We start from the raw sequence: 18,703 nt of genomic DNA, 5'->3' as shown, positions 1-18,703 counted from the left end.
TGCAATGTTTGTGGATTCAAATTTCATTCTGGGACATGGATGTTTTGTGAATGTCTTAGGTGTGAGACCACCTTGCTTATTGGAAGAAATAGCTTAAAAAATATGTTTGATCTGTAGAGTAGAATTTTCCAGACTATGTAACCCTTAAATCACCTACAATATTAAAATATTATAGTTTTACTGCCATTCATGGGTGTGAGATGGGATTTCACATAGAAATGAAAATTATACAATTTCTTGATGAGACTACATTTGGGGCTGCTATGCACAGATTTCATTTCCTTATGCATTAATCTCAGAATTTTGAGATTTTGGAAAGGGTTAAAAGAATTGGTGACTGAGGTAGTGTTAGGTTTCTAGAATGCTGGGTATGATAAGATTGAGGGATGTCACCTGCAGAGCTTTGTAGATAGGAGAATATGGAGGCGAGGATATTTTCCTAAAATTTTAGGAAAGTGAGTGAGCTGATGTTTTGCTTGCAGAGTGGTCATTGAGTGGAACGCATTGCTAAGAGTGTGGTGAATGTGTTTAAGTAAATGAATATGATATGGTTTGATGAGCATTTGATAGTAAGATGACAGGGAATAATAATAATACAAACACTGTTATCACAGAAAATAATGGAATTAGCAAGCACATTTTTTTTTTTTTTAATGTAAATCTTACCCATGAAAAGTAACTCTATTACAGATCAGTATTAAAAGCACACACTAATCTGAAAATCCACCTTAGACACTAAATATGGGAACTTCAAGCCACTTCAGGCATCGACAGACATCCACGACACAACGAGATTTGTACTCACAAATGCTTACAGAATAGGATGCTATTCACTTCATAAACAGGTTGACAAATTTATAATCTATAAATTTTGTACTTATGAATTTTCTTCACTTGCAAACTTTTATTTACTTGTGTGTTGGTAAAGGCTATATCAAACTCGAATATAATTTTTTGTTGAGTGTAATATACATTTCTAATTTAGCACTTAGTGATTTGGAAAATGTGCTTTTGAACAGAACCCTTGACTAGTAGTATTTTACATTGTAATGTGTATTAAGAAAACACTTATTTTATATTTTATTCATTAAACCTCTGATTGCTTGATTCATAATAACCAACATAAATTTCAAAATATAATTTTGAAAGTTATGTTAGTTATGCATGTTTACATTAATGTGTATAAATAATGTTTCTATTTATGTTAGATGAGAATATTTGATTCTGTCTGATGTATAAAACATTCTGCCCCCACCCTTTTCATCCACTAGCCAACTTCTACTTGGATCTTGGAAACCAAGCACTCAACATACTACACTTAAACCACTGGTCTGGCTTCACTATATTGATGATGTGTTAGCATCATCAATATAGCCATTTGGTTTCATGGCCCAGACACATTACATACTTTTTTTTTAGCATATCCCACTATCCAGCATCCAAAAATAAACTTCATAGAAAAAGAAAGTAACAATTGTCTCCTCTTTCTAGATACATTAGTGGGAAGACTTCCTAATGGCTTGTTATCCTTTTCATTTACCGAAAACCCACACATACAGGTGTGTATGTGTGGAATTTTGGAATAGGTACTTATAGCAATCACACTACCATCCATCCCAACAGTGTAGCATCCTCATCAAGCCAGAGTATTTGTTTAAATGACACAGCCCTTAAAACTGAACTCAAGGACCTTTGGAAACTTTTTTTAGCCAATGGTCACAGCCCATGTAAAACAGATAAAATAATACGTGCACATCCCCATCCCTCCTACAACCAATGCACAGGATCACAGCAAAACTACTCCCATATTAAAGGCACATCAGAACACATAGCTAAAGTTCTTTACAAATACGATCTCTTTGCTACTTTTCAACCACTTACAGATGTTGAAATATTCTCCTAATTCTTCTATTCTCCTAAAGATAAACTCCATTCTCTTGCACATCCTGGAGTGTATAAAGTTCCTTGCACCTACAGTTTAGCCTACTTTGGACAGACTGGTAGATGAGTTAGCAAGCACCTTGAAGAACACAAAAATTACTTCCGTGATCATCTTTATGACAAGTCGGTACCAGCAGACCATGCTCTGGATACTCCTTCACATAGGATTAAATGAAAGAAACATTAGTTTTACATAGAAGTTGCTATAAGTCCTAAAGACCATTCTAAAAATCATCACTGCTATGAAGCATTTCCCCCAACCTCAAGTATGATTACATTAATTAGCCAAGGATCTAGGAGATGGTCATTATGAGTCCAGATAGTCTGACTTCTCCACATTAAATTTATGGTTAACCAGCACTTAGAGATTGCCTTGTTAGTATATTCGTTCTGTGTCAGTTACAAATTGGATTATTTTTAATATTTTAAAATAGCGCTTCTGTTCTTGTCATATTTGTGCTCTGATGATGCTGGTTAGAAAACCAGTGAAATACTAGTAGGTTCAATAAATTAATTTATTTTTTCATCTCTTGGTGTTGTTTATACTGTGAAGCATTAATATGAGTAATCAGTAATCAACACCTAAGCTTTCCAATATGTATATATAGAGAACAGCTTCATCATAATTCATTTTGTGATTATTAAATCATATTTGCAGTAGATTCTCACTATAGCAAACTCATAGGAACTTCAGGAATAACTTGTTATAGTGGAGAGTCATGAATTATTATAGAAAATCATTGTGCCTGTAGGGATTTAAAGGTTTATTTTTCACTTGGTTAGAGTATAATAAATTTAGTTTAATCCTTTATTCAAGTGTGAGCAAACAAAGTTTGCGCCTGAAAGTATCTTCAGGACTGGGGTAAGGTGGTACAACACCAGGGCACTCCTTGCAAAGGTGGAGCAAGCTACCAACACTCCTATACTGAGATAGGAGTGTTGGTAGCTTGCTCCATCTTTGCAAGGAGTGCCCTGGTGTTGTACCACCTTACCCCAGTCCTGAAGATACTTTCAGGCGCAAACTTTGTTTGCTCACACTTGAATAAAGGATTAAACTAAATTTATTATTGTAGGGATTTAGTTGGGACTTTTTGATTGTGTGAGAGAGTGAGTATGTTATAATGGTCTTTGCTATAATTGTGAGAGTTCACTGTATTTAAAAAAGTCTGATTTAGAAAAGATAATGCATATAACATGAAAATATAATTTATGTTTTATTATTATGAAATCAATTTAGTTACGTTCAGCTGAGCAGCAGAGATTTAAAAAATTTGAGAACTCATACAAGAAAATTCTAGAAACATATGATTATCATTTGACAAAGGAGAAAAGTGATATTGCTGCTTTGAAGACAGAAATTGACTTGAAGAATGACAAATTTTCATCACTGAAGTCTCACTCACAGGAGGTAAGTAATCACATATAGTCTTATAAGATGTATATTTTGATAGGAATTTTTTTTACTAAAGATCCTTTCCCTTTGAAACGTTACTTGAATGACATTTAGATTGATCCCCTTTATTTGTTTCTGGTATAGTTATTTTATATTACAAGGTTGCTTATGCAGAGGTCAAAACTTTAAAGAGTCAACATTGTGTTTGAGAGTGAGGAACAAATACTGCAGCCAACTATATATGAATTATTTTATAAAAGTGATTTGAAATGTGCAAATGTTGCAAGAAATAAACCTAATAATGATAACTTGTGTTGATAGTTTAGAGGAGAAAACACATATCTAAGGATAACAATTCTTCTTCTTATTGTGCTATCTTCTATCGAAGGTCAGCGACCATCTTGACGAACAAACTGCAGTCTTGTGCTAATCTGAGCAGTTGTGCACTGCTCTTTCCTGTCCACGTCTTGATGTTGTCAAACCATGATATTCTTTTTCTTCCTCTAGTTCCTTTGTCATCAATTCTTCCTACCAAAAGTAGTTTGTAGAAGTTTGTATTTGCTGTTTCTCATGATGTGGCCAAGATATGATGTTTTTCGTTTCTTGATTATTTGTACAAGATGTTTAGCTTTGCCAATGGATTTTAAGACCTCTTCATTGGTAATTTTTTCTGTCCATGATATCTTTAGCATTCTTCTGTATAGCCACATCTCAAAGGCTTCGATTTTCTTGATGGTTGTCACCTTCAATGTCCATGTTTCAACTCCATAGAGCAGAATAGACCACACGTAACATTTCAGCATTCGGCATCTGACTTCCATGTTTAGGTCTTTATTGCAGAATAGTGTTCTCATTTTCATGAAGGACTGCCGTGCAACTTCAATCCTTGTCTTTATATCTATTTCTGGATCCCACCGTTCATTAAGCCAACAACCAAGATATTTATATCTTGACACTTGATCAATATTTTTCCCATTGAGTGTCAGTTTCATTGATGAGGCTGGATGTTTGCTGATGATCATTAGGATAACAATTAAGTAAATTTATTTAGCTATTAAATTCTTAGACAATATCCATCTGGAAGAACACTGAAATGTTGTCCATTATCTACATTACAGCTGTTTCTGAATGGTGAGCAATGCCATGGATACAGATCCGTTGAGGCTTAAGTGCTGTGAAGAATTCATGTTGGAGGTTTAATGGAATATTATCAGCACTGAGAGAGCATTAAAACTAATTTTAATACTTCCAATATTTTGTCTCCATCACAGAGACATCTTCAGGGATTACAAAAAACTCTTTGTAACAACACACACATACAATACAATAGTAAATGAAACTAAAGTCCTATCTAGATGGTGCACCCTCTATGGGAATTTGCAGGAGGCCTAGGATGTAAAGAGGGATCTCTGATAATTAATGTTTCCCAAATTTTTGGAAGTTTAATGCAACCATATTTGTTTAAATTAGGTTGATTCCTGAGTGCAGATGCAGATTCAAAGAACAGTCTTTCTTTTTTGAATTTATTATGGTGGAGCATGGTGGCTTTCTTCCAGGAGATCCTGTGGGATGTATCCAAAACATGGTCTGCAAGACCAGATTGACCATAATCGTGATTGCAGATGTAAGACTTGTGTTCTTCTAGCCAGATGTTGCTGATCTGCCTGTCTGTCCAAAGTAAGCCAGTTTACAGGCACAAGGTACTCTATATACTCCAGGCACTGAGAGAGGAGGGAGCTCATCTTTGGTGGAACAGATAAGGATAGCAAGTTTGCGGTGGGGCTTAAAATATACTCCAGGCACTGAGAGAGGAGGGAGCTCATCTTTGGTGGAACAGATAAGGATAGCAAGTTTGCGGTGGGGCTTAAAAGCTGTATGGAGGTTGTACTTTTTTAATGATCTGGCTACATTTTCTGATGTACCACGGATGTAAGGTATGATGATGGCATTTCTGAAGTCCTTCTGAAGAGATGGTCCGGGAATGGGGAAGGACTTGATTATTTTTTTAATTCTTTAGTCACTGTAGCCATTGGAAAGGAAGATGTTGTATATGTGTTTGAGTTCGGTTGAAAGGGAAGTTTCACTGGAACAAAGATTGTGGGCTCTATTGGTTAGAGTTTTAATAATGTCATATTGCTGAGAGGGGTGGTGGTGGGAGAGTTTGTGAATGTATCTGCCTGTATGAGTAAGTTTTCTATATACAGAGAAAGAAAGGTTACCATTAGGAAGGCATGTTACTAAGGTGTCTAGGAAGGATAAACTATTGTTATTTTCCTTTTCCATCGTAAACTGGATTCTTGGATGTAGACTATTGAGGTGACTGAGGAAGGAATCTAATGTGTCTGGACCATGAGGCAAAATGACCTCTTGTCTTGTCCCCCTCTAGCCAAGTGCCGAAACATTTCCCTTGCATCAATACTATAAAATCCTTTAAGTAACTTAAATATTTCTATCATAACCCCCCCCCCCCCCGTTTTTTGCCTATCAACCAACTTTTGCAACTACTAACCGTCAATCTATCTTTATTGGGAGCATTCAAGAACCACTCACCTTCTTGGTCACTTGCCTCTGGATTCTATCCACCACTTCCTCATCCCCAAGAAACCCAGGTGACCACCAGACCTGAGCACAATAATCCAGATATGAATGTATCAAAGTATTATAAAGAGCAATGACTTCAATAACCAAGTAATCCTGTGAGCTACCTTGGCTACTTTAGCAATATGTTCTCTCTAAACTTCATTCTCTCTATTTACTATTATCTCTGTTTACTATAATGTGGGCAAAACATCCATTATGTTTTGCCCACATTATCATCCTATTTAATCCTGCAAGATCTACATTAGTGTTGATGATGCTGTTTGTTAAAATGAAAGATGTCAATGAAGTCGCATTTCATTTTAATAAATACTTTTAACAATAATTATTTTTAGTAGTAACTGCTGTTGTCATAATGAACTAAATTAATCTAACCAACAAATTTCAATGAATCTTAATAACTGGTAACTTTGTTCAAGGTTGCTAGTTAAAACAGTAAAAACTATTAAAGAATATAAACTGGCAAACTGAGGTCTGATGCTGCAAATGTTATGGTTGCCATTAACCTTTCTTATATCACTTTTCAGTGATTGTTAAAAGTCTGAAGCGTTACAAGATCTGATAAGAAAATTCCATAAATTGTGGAATATGAAGCCTAGGTTGCTGTTGAGAGTTCCATGTGTTGCTGAGTTTTTTAAAACATAAGAAAGTTTCTTCCAGGTATTCCATCAGTTGTATTTCACTCCATATTGCAATATTCCACTTGAATGTTTCATGGTATATGTTATTAAGTTTTTTTTTTACCATATATCATTATAAATCCACATATCCTTGCATTTTATAATAACCAGTAACCCTGACAAAACTGATATTCTGCTAGTGAAACATGTTAGTTAGTTGAAAAAAATCGCAATATTTTATTTAAAATCTTGACTAGTTTTCTGTGCATTATAGTACACATCTTTAGATTTGGTGTACTAGTTTTTTTCTGAAGCAAGACTAACCATGATTAGAATAATTCCTTGTTTATTACCATACTGATTGGAGTTTCTTAACATTTCCAGTGATTCCCCAAATAACTCAATGTCTCAATATAGGACATTTTTGTACACTGCCACAGTATTTGATGATTTGTCTCTGTTTTATATGAGGCTTGTCCTGATATGTTTTCCTTTCTTCATTTCTTCAGTGATCTAACATGCCTCTCTCTCCAGACTGAACTGTTGGTCCCAGCACACTACATGAAGAGTAGTATATATACTGTATTTTGTATAGATGCTTTGGATCATGCTGGTTTTTTGAGTAGTCAATGGAAAAGTTTAGAGGAAGCAGAAATTCTGTGATGGATTGAAAAAGGAACAATATGACTGCTCTCTACTTGCATTTGGCATGATAATTGGTATCTTTAGGATGTTCTCTATATTTTTGAAAAGATGAGACTGAGGTGTTTGAATTCTTGTTTTTTTTTCCTTTGCATTGCTTGTGATGTCATGCAGAGTTTTTCTAATACCTTTGTATCATTACAAATGATGGAGAGATGTATGGAAATATATTCCTATATGTTATGTGTGTAGGCTTTAGGCAAGTTTATTTTGATTTGAAACCTCCAGAGGAGTGTCCAGAAACAGGAGGGGAGAAAAACAGGTATTTATTTTCTAATTTGATGGTTTGGAAAATTATGCTAGGATGAATGTTGGACAAGGAATGTATTCACACATTCTGATTACAATCCCCTTTAATACTTTGATTAAAAAAAATTAAATTATTCCTGCACATAATAAAATTAGAAAAATTGCTAAAATTATTAAGAATGATATGTTGAAATTAATTTAACTTTTCTCATCTTTTGTACTTTTACAGTTACTACTAATCAAAATCACTCAAAATCACTACTACTAATCAAAATCACTTTTAATACATCTCTACTCTTAGCGTCTGGCTATATTATATTTTTTAATTCTACAGCCCATTTCAAATGAGGATGTAGAAGATAGAGAAAAATGCAAAGTTGAAAAGAATCTTGAATCAAAAGTTGTTGGCTATTTAAAAGTTTTAGATTAAGACTGAATTCCCTTATTTTAATATTTCTGTCATAGTTTTTTTTACAATTTTTGAGGATGAATTCTTCATTTCCAGAGATATTCTTGTTTATACGAATTAGGTATTTTCAGTTTGGATGTAAGTGAGGTTGAAAAGGCTTGCAGCAAAACTCTGTGAAGATCCTGTATCTCTCAGATTTTTATTTTTTATTTCAAGAATCCAGATTTTTCTGTCTCCTTGTCACTTTTGATGAATTGGTTTATAGGATACTAGAAAGCGGTAAGCTCACTGTCTCAAATGATTATCTCCCCTACAAAAATTTGGTCAGAAATTTGTTGAAGATGATGGTTAGCATGGGTCTTCCATGATTAGTATTCAGGCTATACGGAAATATCCATGTAATAATATTAACAGTGAGAAATTAAAAATGTTATTTTTTAACTTAAATCCTACCCACAAAATGTAAACCTGTTGTACATTTTATCATTGATAGGCTAAGGATTAAAAGATCTTCTGTTCTAGAGACTAAACGTGGTACTTTTTTACAACTCTTAAGCCTTAAATAAGACCTGTGCATCAAAATTCAAAACCACAGCATGTTGGTTAATTTTTACTATCTAATATAAATTATATCCAATATATAATTTATATCCAATATAAATTATATACTTATTCATTTTTATTAATTTAATTGTGTATATATTTTAAATATATACAATTATATTTATACAATAAAACTAGCTAAACAAAAGTTATGGGAGGACTTTGGCAAGAATATAGAAAATAAATATCAAGAAGGTGGCAAAATATTCTGGAGGTTGTTAAAGAAGCTAAGGAATGGAGGAAAGAGTGCTGTAAAAGGAATTAGAGATGATAAAGGTGACATGAAAACGGGAGAAAAAGATATCCTTGAAGTATGGAGCAATTACTTTGAAAAACTGCTAAATGAAACAAGCAGTGATGACAGCACAGCGGTAAAAAACACTGACCAGGCATGCAGTCAGGAATACATATCCATACTTGAAGTAGAAAAAGCCATCAAAGGCTTGAAATGTGGAAAGGCAGCAGGAGTAGATGATATTCGACCAGAAATGCTGAAGTATGGTGATATAAAAGTCTTACAGTGGCTGCACTGCATAGTTCAGAAAGCCTGGACAGAGGGACGAATTCCCGATGATTGGAGTAGAGCTCTCATAGTACCCATATATTAAAAGGGAAATAAAACTGAATGTGAGAATTACAGAGGTATTTCTCTACTGAGTGTTCCTGGCAAGATCTATGCAAGTATACTTGAGAAACGGTTGAGAAGAATTGTGGAAGATGAAGAACAAGCTGGATTCAAGCCAAATAGAGGCTGTCAGGATCAGATCTTCACTTTACGACAAATAGCCAAGAAAGCATGGGAATATAACAAAGATCTGTATTTAAGTTTTGTCGATTTGGAAAAGGCATAAGACAAGGTGACAAGAGAGAAGCTATTCAATACGCTACAGTTATATGGTGTCAATGGGGCATTATATCAAGCAATACTTAGTCTTTATTTGAGTTGCAAGTCAGCAGTTAGAATTGAAGGAAGTACAGGAAGATGGTTTAATGTTAAATCTGGTGTGAGACAAGGATGTACATTATTATTCTGTTATTCATTATCTATATGGATCACATTATGAAGGAAAGTAGTATTAAACATGATATGAAAATTGGAGATGTTAATGTCAGCTCTTTGCTTTATGTGGATGATGTTATACTTCTAAATAAATCTGCTACAAGTCTGCAAGATTCTCTGACTAAATTGAATAGCTGTTGTAATAGATATGGTATGAAGGTCAGCAATAAAAAGACAAAGACAATGAAAATAGGCAGAATCATTGAAAATGTCAACTGTGTTGTGAATGGAGAACCTGTGGAACAAGTAAAACATTTCAGCTACTTAGGCACGATTTTTAGTGAAGATGGTAAATATAGAAATAGACAACAGAATTAGCAAAGCTGGTATGGTGGAAGTCAACTGAATAAATTCATATGGAATAAGAGAGAAATTAGTCGGAAAACTAAATTAGCTGTATACAAGACAGTGTTCAAACCAGATTTAACTTATGGATCTGAGAGCCATCTATATATAAATATAATATACAGTAAATATACAGTAAAACCCCATTTTTACGTTCCCGCCATTTACGTCATTTTCCGTTGGTCCCGTCTTAAGGCCTATTCTTACGATATATTGTTTTCCCGCCATTAACAACTTGATGTGGACGTTATTTCCTGTGATTTGCGTTTTTTTCTCGGGTGGCAATACTGATTTTTGAATTGATTTCTGCGGAAATCTGTGCATTTCTGTTTCCAGATGGTGTTGCTTTCAGCTGTAGTTTCATTTCCGCCATCACGGTGACTTGCACGCTTGCAGCAGTAATGTTGTGATGAGCGATACCGTGATTTTTCAATCACAGTATGAATTGATATTGCAGAATTTCTGCTACGTAATTTAGCATATGAAAGTTGCTTTCAAGTTGCGGTGGTGGATTATCCATGTTAGTAACATGCAGAAAAAAGACAGAAAATGTATTTCGGTAGAAGAAAAGATGGCAATTCTGCGACATGTAGATTGGCATGCTGGAACACGTGTGCATTTAGCAAAAGATCTTGGACTCTCCATGTTCACTTTGAACACGAAGGTAAAAAACAGGTCAAGAATTGAATTCAATGTAAAGCAATCTGGTGCTAGGTAAAAAAAAAAAAATAAAAAAGCAAAAACAATCAACAATTAAAGATTTTTTTTAAATAGATAAATGTAAGTAATTGTAAATTCATTTATTTTCAGTTATTAAATTTTGTAATCTAGTATGTAGACTTGCATACTAGCAGTAAGTCATCTTTTAGCCTTTTTTTAATTTTTTTAAAAATAAGTGTAAAAAAGGGATTTTACTGTATTTCCTTTCCATAAGAAGTAACCAGAATAAATGGTCAATTTGAATAATTTAATTATATCAGAGAGGAAATGTAGCTTAATAAGGTCAAGTGTGTGTGTGTGTGGGGGGGGTCCACCAAAGGTATGTTGGTGAACAGTGAAGAAATGTCAAGGCTCACCATGATGTGAGAATCTGTCAAGGTTAAATTTTTTTTATTGTAGTTCTAAAGTGCATTGAATTGTTTTATAAAAGAGGGAGAGTTGTCTGTGAGGGGGAGAGAGAGAAGTGATTTTTGTAGATGGTGCAGTCTGTGCTGTGAACTATTGTACTAAATAGAGTTATTAGGTTTATGGATTTTAGACCTTATATATCTTAGGTGGTTTAGCATGAAAAGGTTTAAGTTTTTTGGTAATTTCTTTGGGCCAAGATGTAACTTTTTAAAACAGTTTATATACTTTATTCTTTTGAGATTTCGTAGGATCCCAATCTATAATCCAGATCATGCTCTGGATACTACTTCACATAGGATTAAATGGAAGAAGACATCCATTTTACACAATAGTCAATATATGTCCAAAAAGACTATTTTTAGAATCAGCATCTGCTATGAAGTACTCTCCCAACCTCATAGTATGCTTGTATTAATGAGACAGTCATTATGAGACCAGATATCTTGACTTCTCCAAATTAACTTTATGGTTAACCAGCCCATAGAGGGTGCCTTGTTAGGACATTAGTTTCTGTTACAGTTACGAACTGAATTGTTTCTAAAACATTAGAAACAATTCAATTCAGTAGTGCTTCTGTGCTTGTCACAGTCATAATTTGTGCTCTGAAGATGCTAGGTAGAAAACCAGCAAAATAGTAAGTTCAACAAATAAATTTATTTTTTATCTGTTGGTGTTGTTTATACTGTGAAGCATTAATATGAATAATCAACAACACCGAATCCTTTTGATGGTTCCATGAAAATTCATCAAAAAAACAATTCACCGAAAATTTTAACTAAAATTTCATTAAATTGATCCAGCCAAAGAGGAATTGCTAATATCATTTCAAAACTTTTTTCGAAAATGTTATGATAAAAGTGATCCATTTAGAACAAAAATTGAACCGTGCAGACAGTTTCTTGTACCTACAACTTCTACTAATTCTGCTAAGTCAGAGAGTTATTGTAATACATAATTTGGACACGTTATTTCTTTGTTGCCGCAAATATAGCTAAACTGGAACGGTTCGACATTTTCTTGTAAAAGTTTCAAATAGCAAATCTGAATCAGATTTGCTATTTGAATCTTTTATTCATCCCATAATAATTCTATTTGAATTATTATGGGATGAATAATTGCTGTATTGAAGTTACATATTACTACTAGTAACAATAATAATAATGGAACCTGTGTAGGCTGGGCTTTTCCTCCCAGAAACAGGCAAGACATGAAACGGTTATCGGACAAGAAAGACAATAAGAAAGCATATTGTTCTATAATTATTCCCTATTAAAATAGCATTACTTTCTTACTCTGCACGGTTCAGTATTTGTTCTAAACGGATCACTTTTATCATAACATTTTCAAAAAAGTTAAAATTTTTGGTGAATTGCATTTTCAATGAATTGTCGTTCGATTAATTGCCTTTTCGATGAACTCTCCAGATACTCCCTTTTGATATGTAAAGAATTAAAGTTTTTCAGGTGGAAAATGAATTACAGATTGTTGTATATGGAGCTGAAGATGAAGTGAGAAGTTTCTCTTTTGTTGAGTCTTCAAATTAGTTGTCCTTAAATAGACTGGAAATGAAAAATTTTCTTCAGAAATTTAATTTAGGCAAACATAAAAATAATCTGTTCATAGTATTATTGCTATAAATAGCGCAGTATTACTAAAAAAAAAAAAAAAACTTTTTTTTTTTTTAAGTTCCATAATCTTAAGATACACTGTTACTATGGGAGCATATCTTTTATACACATATGAAAATCTTCTAAAAGATATGTATCTGCCAGTAAATACCAGCATTAACTATACTATAAAGGAAAGTAAAGATTTTGTAATATTGAAATTAATTTAAACAAAATTCTTTTGTATGCTTAAACTAATCTTAAAATGCATATTCTTTTTAATTATGTGAATTAGATGAAATTTATTGCATAAGTGTTTTTTTTACGTATGTGTAAACCCTATTTTATTTTTTTAAATATATCTTACATAAAAACACATTTTTCAGATATTCAGAGAAAAACAATCTTTATTAGAGGAAAAGCTAATTCTTCAAGAAAAAGTTGATGCCTTTTCACAAAAACTGTCACTTCAAAATGAACAGAATGTTTTACAAGCACAATTGCTATCTTACTCCTTTTCATGTTTAAATGAACTGAAAGAGATCATTGCTTTTTGCTCGCAAGTTTTGTCAAGACAGAATACTAATGTGCCTTTGCCATTAGGAATTTGTGGTATGTGTTGCTCTATGCAATTATATGTATTTTAAAGGAACATGTGTACTAGACATATTTCTAAATACCTGTGACTAGTTAACATGTAGAGAAAGTATAGACTTTATTTTAAACAAACAAAAAAAAACTTCAGTATAATATGGAAATTGTCAGAGGAGAAAGTAGAAATGATCAGTAACTAGGTTCAAAGCATGAGTCATGTGGTTACTAGCTGAGTTGACAGGAATGCACTATTAGAGTTTAAAGGAACAATTGTATACATTTCTAAAATTACGAATCTGTGGGAATGAAGAATCTTGATCTGCTTCCAAAGCAAAGAACTCTGTGTCTGGTATCAATGGCATGAAAAGTAAGGCTAGATTTGTCAGGAAAAAACAAAACAAAACAAAAACAATAGTGTTGAATTCTAATCAAACTACAGCAGCTATCTGTCTAAAGAAACAAAGCTGATATGAACAGGATACTTGATAGATATCTCGTGATAATTTGTTCTTGATAGATGATAGGAAAGAAGCTTGTTTGAGCTTTGAAGGAAGCATGTAGATTGAATTTGTGATTGTTCATAAGGTAGGGTTATGGAAATTCTTCTCATATCAGATTGTAGTCTGGTTGACAGATGATGACTGTTGATAATTTTCTGAATGGTAGTTTTGTTTGAACCATTAGTCATTTTTTTCCCCCCAATTTGTCTAACAGAATGGAATCAAAAGAGCAGATTGCATGAACTCTGTGTACAAGACTTTTGATAATATGTATCTGCAATGAATGGTGTAAGCATGAATGGGTGTATCTGCTAGTAAACATAAAATTTAACATAACCTGTAGAATTTTGGATTATTACGGTATCAAAAAAAAGGGAGGAGGGGGAAGAATTTTATTGGATTCACATTCATAGCAACTTGATATGGGAGTACAAAAAGTTTATTTCATCCAGAAATTGTGGGACCAGGCTGCAAAGATATCAATAAAGTGAAGCCAAATACAAAGTTGAAGGAAATGGTATGTAAGAGTTTATTTTCTAGATGCTCCATAAAAAAATCGGGTTAAATTTAATTGTGGAAACTTTTACAGTTGTTTCTTTGGACTCTAATAGTGCATTCCTGTCAACTGAGCTGTGACCAAGACATGAGCTAGTAATCACATGCTATATGACTCGTTATGATTCACATTTTTAATTTAGTTATCTGATCATCTCCTCTTTCTCCCTAATGTTGTCCATTTTACATTGGATGAAATATATTTGAGTTTTTTGTAATAAATTCTATATTTTTTCTACATGTATGAACCTTATAATTATTTAGCAAAATGTTTTATTGCTGTTATTATTATTACATTTTTGACTAAGATAACATTGTATTATCATGATTTTAAGTGGTAAGTCAAAATAAAATTCTTTATCTGAGCATTGAAAATATTATTCATATAAAAGTGAAGCATAAGTATTTTTATTTTATTTTATTTTTTTTCTGGAACTTTGTCATATTCTTCAAAAATGAGTACTATTATATAGGATCTCCTTGTGAGATGACTTGAGGATCAAATCTAGATAAGTGGCAGAAGGACTTTCCACACAGCCTGTAAGGAATTTGGAGAATCACCCAGACATTGGATCAGAAGGGCTCTGACCCAATGTCCAGTCCTCATCCTCACTATCTTGGTAAACCCCATTAGTAGCTAGTTACCCACGTGGATACTGAAAAAGTGAGGATGGAAAATTTGGGACTTCACTGACCGAATTTATTCTGTATTCATTTAAACCGTAGAGTGTATCAAGAATTATGGTACAGCACAATGACAAAGTGGAACTCATAGAAGAGTTCACTCTGAGAAATATCATGCTAAATAATAACTAAAAGTTATATTCAAACAGTATCAATCAGGAAAAGGGAGGAGTAGCTATAATATTTGGGCTACTAAAGGGCTGCCAATATGCAGTATATAATCTCTCGCAGTCAAGTCATCTATGCCTTACTGTAGTAAAGCCTGTTTTCACAAACAGGGCTCTGGTGAATTCAGTGTATCCTATTCAACTGGCATCTATCATGCAGCATATAACAGGTTCTTATCCAATCCATCCCAAAGAAAGGTGATAAAAGTCAACCAATGAACTATTGTCCAATTACTCTCACTTCTGTTCGCTCTAAAATTAGGAAGAGGATCAACAATCAACTCCTGACCCAGCTAGTGACCAGGAATATGGATTCCACCATACACAATCTACAGCTGATCTTCAGCCAACTTTCTCACTGGTCACAGTGGATGATTTCCTCTCCTGAGCTTTTCCCACCAATGCAGGAATACCCCAGGGTTCTGTTCTTTCACCCACTCTCTCTTCCTCTTGTATATAAATTACCTGCTCTCATAAACTTCCAATCCTATCCATTGCTTTGTTGATGGCAGTATACTCCATTCCTCTCTTGCATTTGACAAACCTTGTAGTGCTCAAGTATTAGAATCTTTAAGATCCACTTAAAGATTCTAATGTTCAGTGTTCTGATCTCCAATCTCCTAGCTTTATCTGAATGGGGAAAGGACAACCTTGTAGGCTTCAGTGCTGCTAAAACTCAGTCCTGTCTGCTCTCTTTCTCTCCCTTACTTTCAATACTACTCAGATATCCAAACATGATCAGATTTCCCTTCTTGGGCTGACCTATACCTCCAACCTTTCCTGGCACACACACATTTTAACCATAGCCTTCTGCAGCTACCAAAAAAAGTACTCGTTTGCATGAGACACTTTCATAGCTGCTAACTGTATAAAAATCTCAAATCCACCCAGCCATGGAATATTGCTCCCATATTTGGTATTGGAAAGGTCACTGAACTTAATTTTAAGGGTTGTGTCATTTGAACAAACAGCCGTGGCTTGAGGACCATACTGTTGAGGTTGGGTAGCGGTGTGATTGCTTATGCAAGTACCTTCCTGTTTGTGTGGGGAATAAAAATAAAAAGCACATTGAAAAGAACATACAAATGTTTTAAAAAAATTGAAGTTGAGCAGAATTTCAGAGGCAAACTGTCGACTCCAATGTATATTTGCCTGTTCAAGCTTCTGTGGAGAGGAAACATTTTTTTTTTAACCAGTATTCATTCCACACAGAGAAGGTTGATAGAACAATTTTATTTACATATCTACTAATTTCATGTATTTTTATCATCAGTTTGTGTCGTCCCTGTTCATCCTAGATTCATTCTTTCCCCTATTCCTAATGTTTTTCAGGACAACATTTGCTACCTTCATGATATTTACTTTGACTTTTGTTTAAGCTACTTTTATGCATGATTTAATATCCTTTTTTCCCCTGTATTCTGAAAGGGCATCTATTAACTTATTTGCTAACAAATTTTAGTATTTCTTCTCTTTCAAGACTAAGAAAAAAATGTCTATAAGAACCTAGAATGTAGAGAGCTCTTGCCTGAAAAGGGGTTTAAACATTTAATAACTGTTTATTTATTATTATGGAATATAGAGCCTAGAGATTTTTCTTTTTTTATTAGTTATGAAAAACCACAGTATGTAAATGCCTTCCATTTTCAGCTTCACAAAGACGGGTCCTTTCTATGACATGTTTCTGGCTGTAGTACCTTAATTTCTGCATGAACGTCAGCTATTGCATTGTAAGGGACTTGTTCACATACATTTTCTTTCAGGTAATAACCCCCATAGGCAGAAGTTGGGAGCTATCACATCTGGAGAACAGTGAAATTGAATGCTGATTTTCAAAATGAAATTGCATGATTTTGGTGTGTTGCTGGGTGGTGAACTTTTCCATGATTAATTTTCCAAATGGTACTTAGAATGCCTGAAAATAAAACGTTTAAACCCCTTCACGACTTATGGGCCACCCTGCATATAAATAAATATATATACACACATGAGGAAAGGGGGGGGTATGGAAAGTTCTGATAAACACCTAGAACAAAAATGATATGAAAGCAACTGATATAACCACACGAAAGAACACACCAGAATATAAGAACATAAGTTACCTTCATAACTCTGCTACTAGTATATTCTTTCTTGTAGTTATATCAGTTGCTTTAATATCATTTTTGTTCTGGGTGTTATCAGAACTTTCCAGAATCCCCTTATATGTATATGTATTTTTATTTTTATTAAAAATAACATGCTTTTGAAATATGCTTATATTTCAAAATTTAATTTTCTGAAATTTTTTTCATGTAGCAAAGAAAACCTGTTCATCTTTAGGCACAACTACTTTAAGTGAACAGTTAAATGAAGTAAAACGTCTGAAACAAGAAATTAAACTTCTACGAGAAAAAATTATTGATCACTATGCTGAAAAAATTAGTGATAATTTCAGTTGTACAACTCAATAATATTTTTGTCTGTTTGCTTTAAGCATATTTATGAGAGTTTACCAACTTAATGAGAATAAGTTGGAGAAACAGTAGATTACTGTATTGCAAATGCACATTTCATCACAGATTTTTCACATCAGTGATTGCTAAATTAAGATTAGAATTAATTTAGCAATCACTGATTTGAAAAATCTGTGATGAAATGTGCATTTGCAATACAGTAATCTACTGTTTCTCCAACCTTCAAAGCAATGATTCTTCAATTAACTTGACAGCACCATATATAATTGTATTTTTGTATTTTAATCCTTCAGTTATCAGAACAGTCAAGTGGCTTCCTGCTATGATCAGATTAGATTAAATGTGAATTTTATGAAAATGGACAATTTTGTATTTTATGTAAAAATTTAAATTATTATTATTATTGTGAAAAAAGGTTTCCAACAATTGGTTGCATTATAATGTGTTAAGATTGGATTTTGAAGGGGCATTTTGACATGTTTATGATCAGCATATTTTTGAACCGAAGGAATTCCTAGTAAATAAAAATGTAGCAGAGTGAATAATGATTTAGTACCACAGCAATGTGAACGGCAATGCTCAGAAGCACTACAAGATGGCTAAATATTGCATTCCCCCCCCCCCCCCCCCTTCTTGCATTGTTTACAAAGAACAGTGAAGTATAAGCTCAATTTTTTTTTTTTTTTTTTTGGTGTGTAATAATAAAAATGAGTTTTCTGTAGATGATCATAACCAATGGTGTCACTATACAAGACTACAAATAGACACCATTCCATATCATCCCATTAAATGATTCTGCGGAGAGCAAAATTGAAATGACATGATTAATTTTAATAGAGGTCATAAGTACTAAATTTCATTGAGATTGAGAGGAGTTTTCATTTTGTATTGTTTTTCTTTGACTATTCAAGACAAAGTTTATCTTTGTCTTGAATAGTATAATTACTTCTACCTTTCTCTGATTACTAGTACCTGAATATATCTTATAATTATTACTAAGTGGTATCTGATCTGATTTAGTCTCGTTCATTTTGGTAGCATCAGTTATCAACTTAGTACTTCTCTAATTCTGCTGCAAGTTCCACTTTTTTT

At 33.4% G+C, this 18,703-nt stretch overlaps 1 protein-coding gene across 6 annotated transcripts in view; it reads left to right on the top strand.

Annotated features, from left to right (window-relative positions):
* LOC150094190 (uncharacterized) overlaps positions 1–17,882 on the top strand; it is a 106,455-nt gene extending 88,573 nt beyond the window's left edge. For 5 of the 6 annotated variants that reach the window (XM_090412121.1, XM_090412125.1, XM_090412123.1 and 2 more), the window contains 3 exons: positions 3,179–3,349; positions 13,042–13,267; positions 17,454–17,882. In XM_090412121.1, the coding sequence (XP_090268247.1) occupies positions 3,179–3,349; positions 13,042–13,267; positions 17,454–17,608 (552 nt within the window). In that variant the 3' untranslated portion in view covers positions 17,609–17,882. The remainder of the gene's footprint in view (positions 1–3,178; positions 3,350–13,041; positions 13,268–17,453) is intronic. The other variant, XM_090412120.1, reaches the window with a different exon arrangement.
* Positions 17,883–18,703: the final 821 nt, after the last annotated feature.

The sequence above is a fragment of the Typopeltis vanoorti genome, chromosome 22 (assembly GCF_054136105.1).
Source record: "Typopeltis vanoorti isolate ZY-2024b chromosome 22, IOZ_Tvanoo_1.0, whole genome shotgun sequence".
NCBI lineage: Eukaryota > Metazoa > Arthropoda > Arachnida > Uropygi > Thelyphonidae > Typopeltis > Typopeltis vanoorti.
This window is presented reverse-complemented; position numbering and strand designations above follow the sequence as displayed.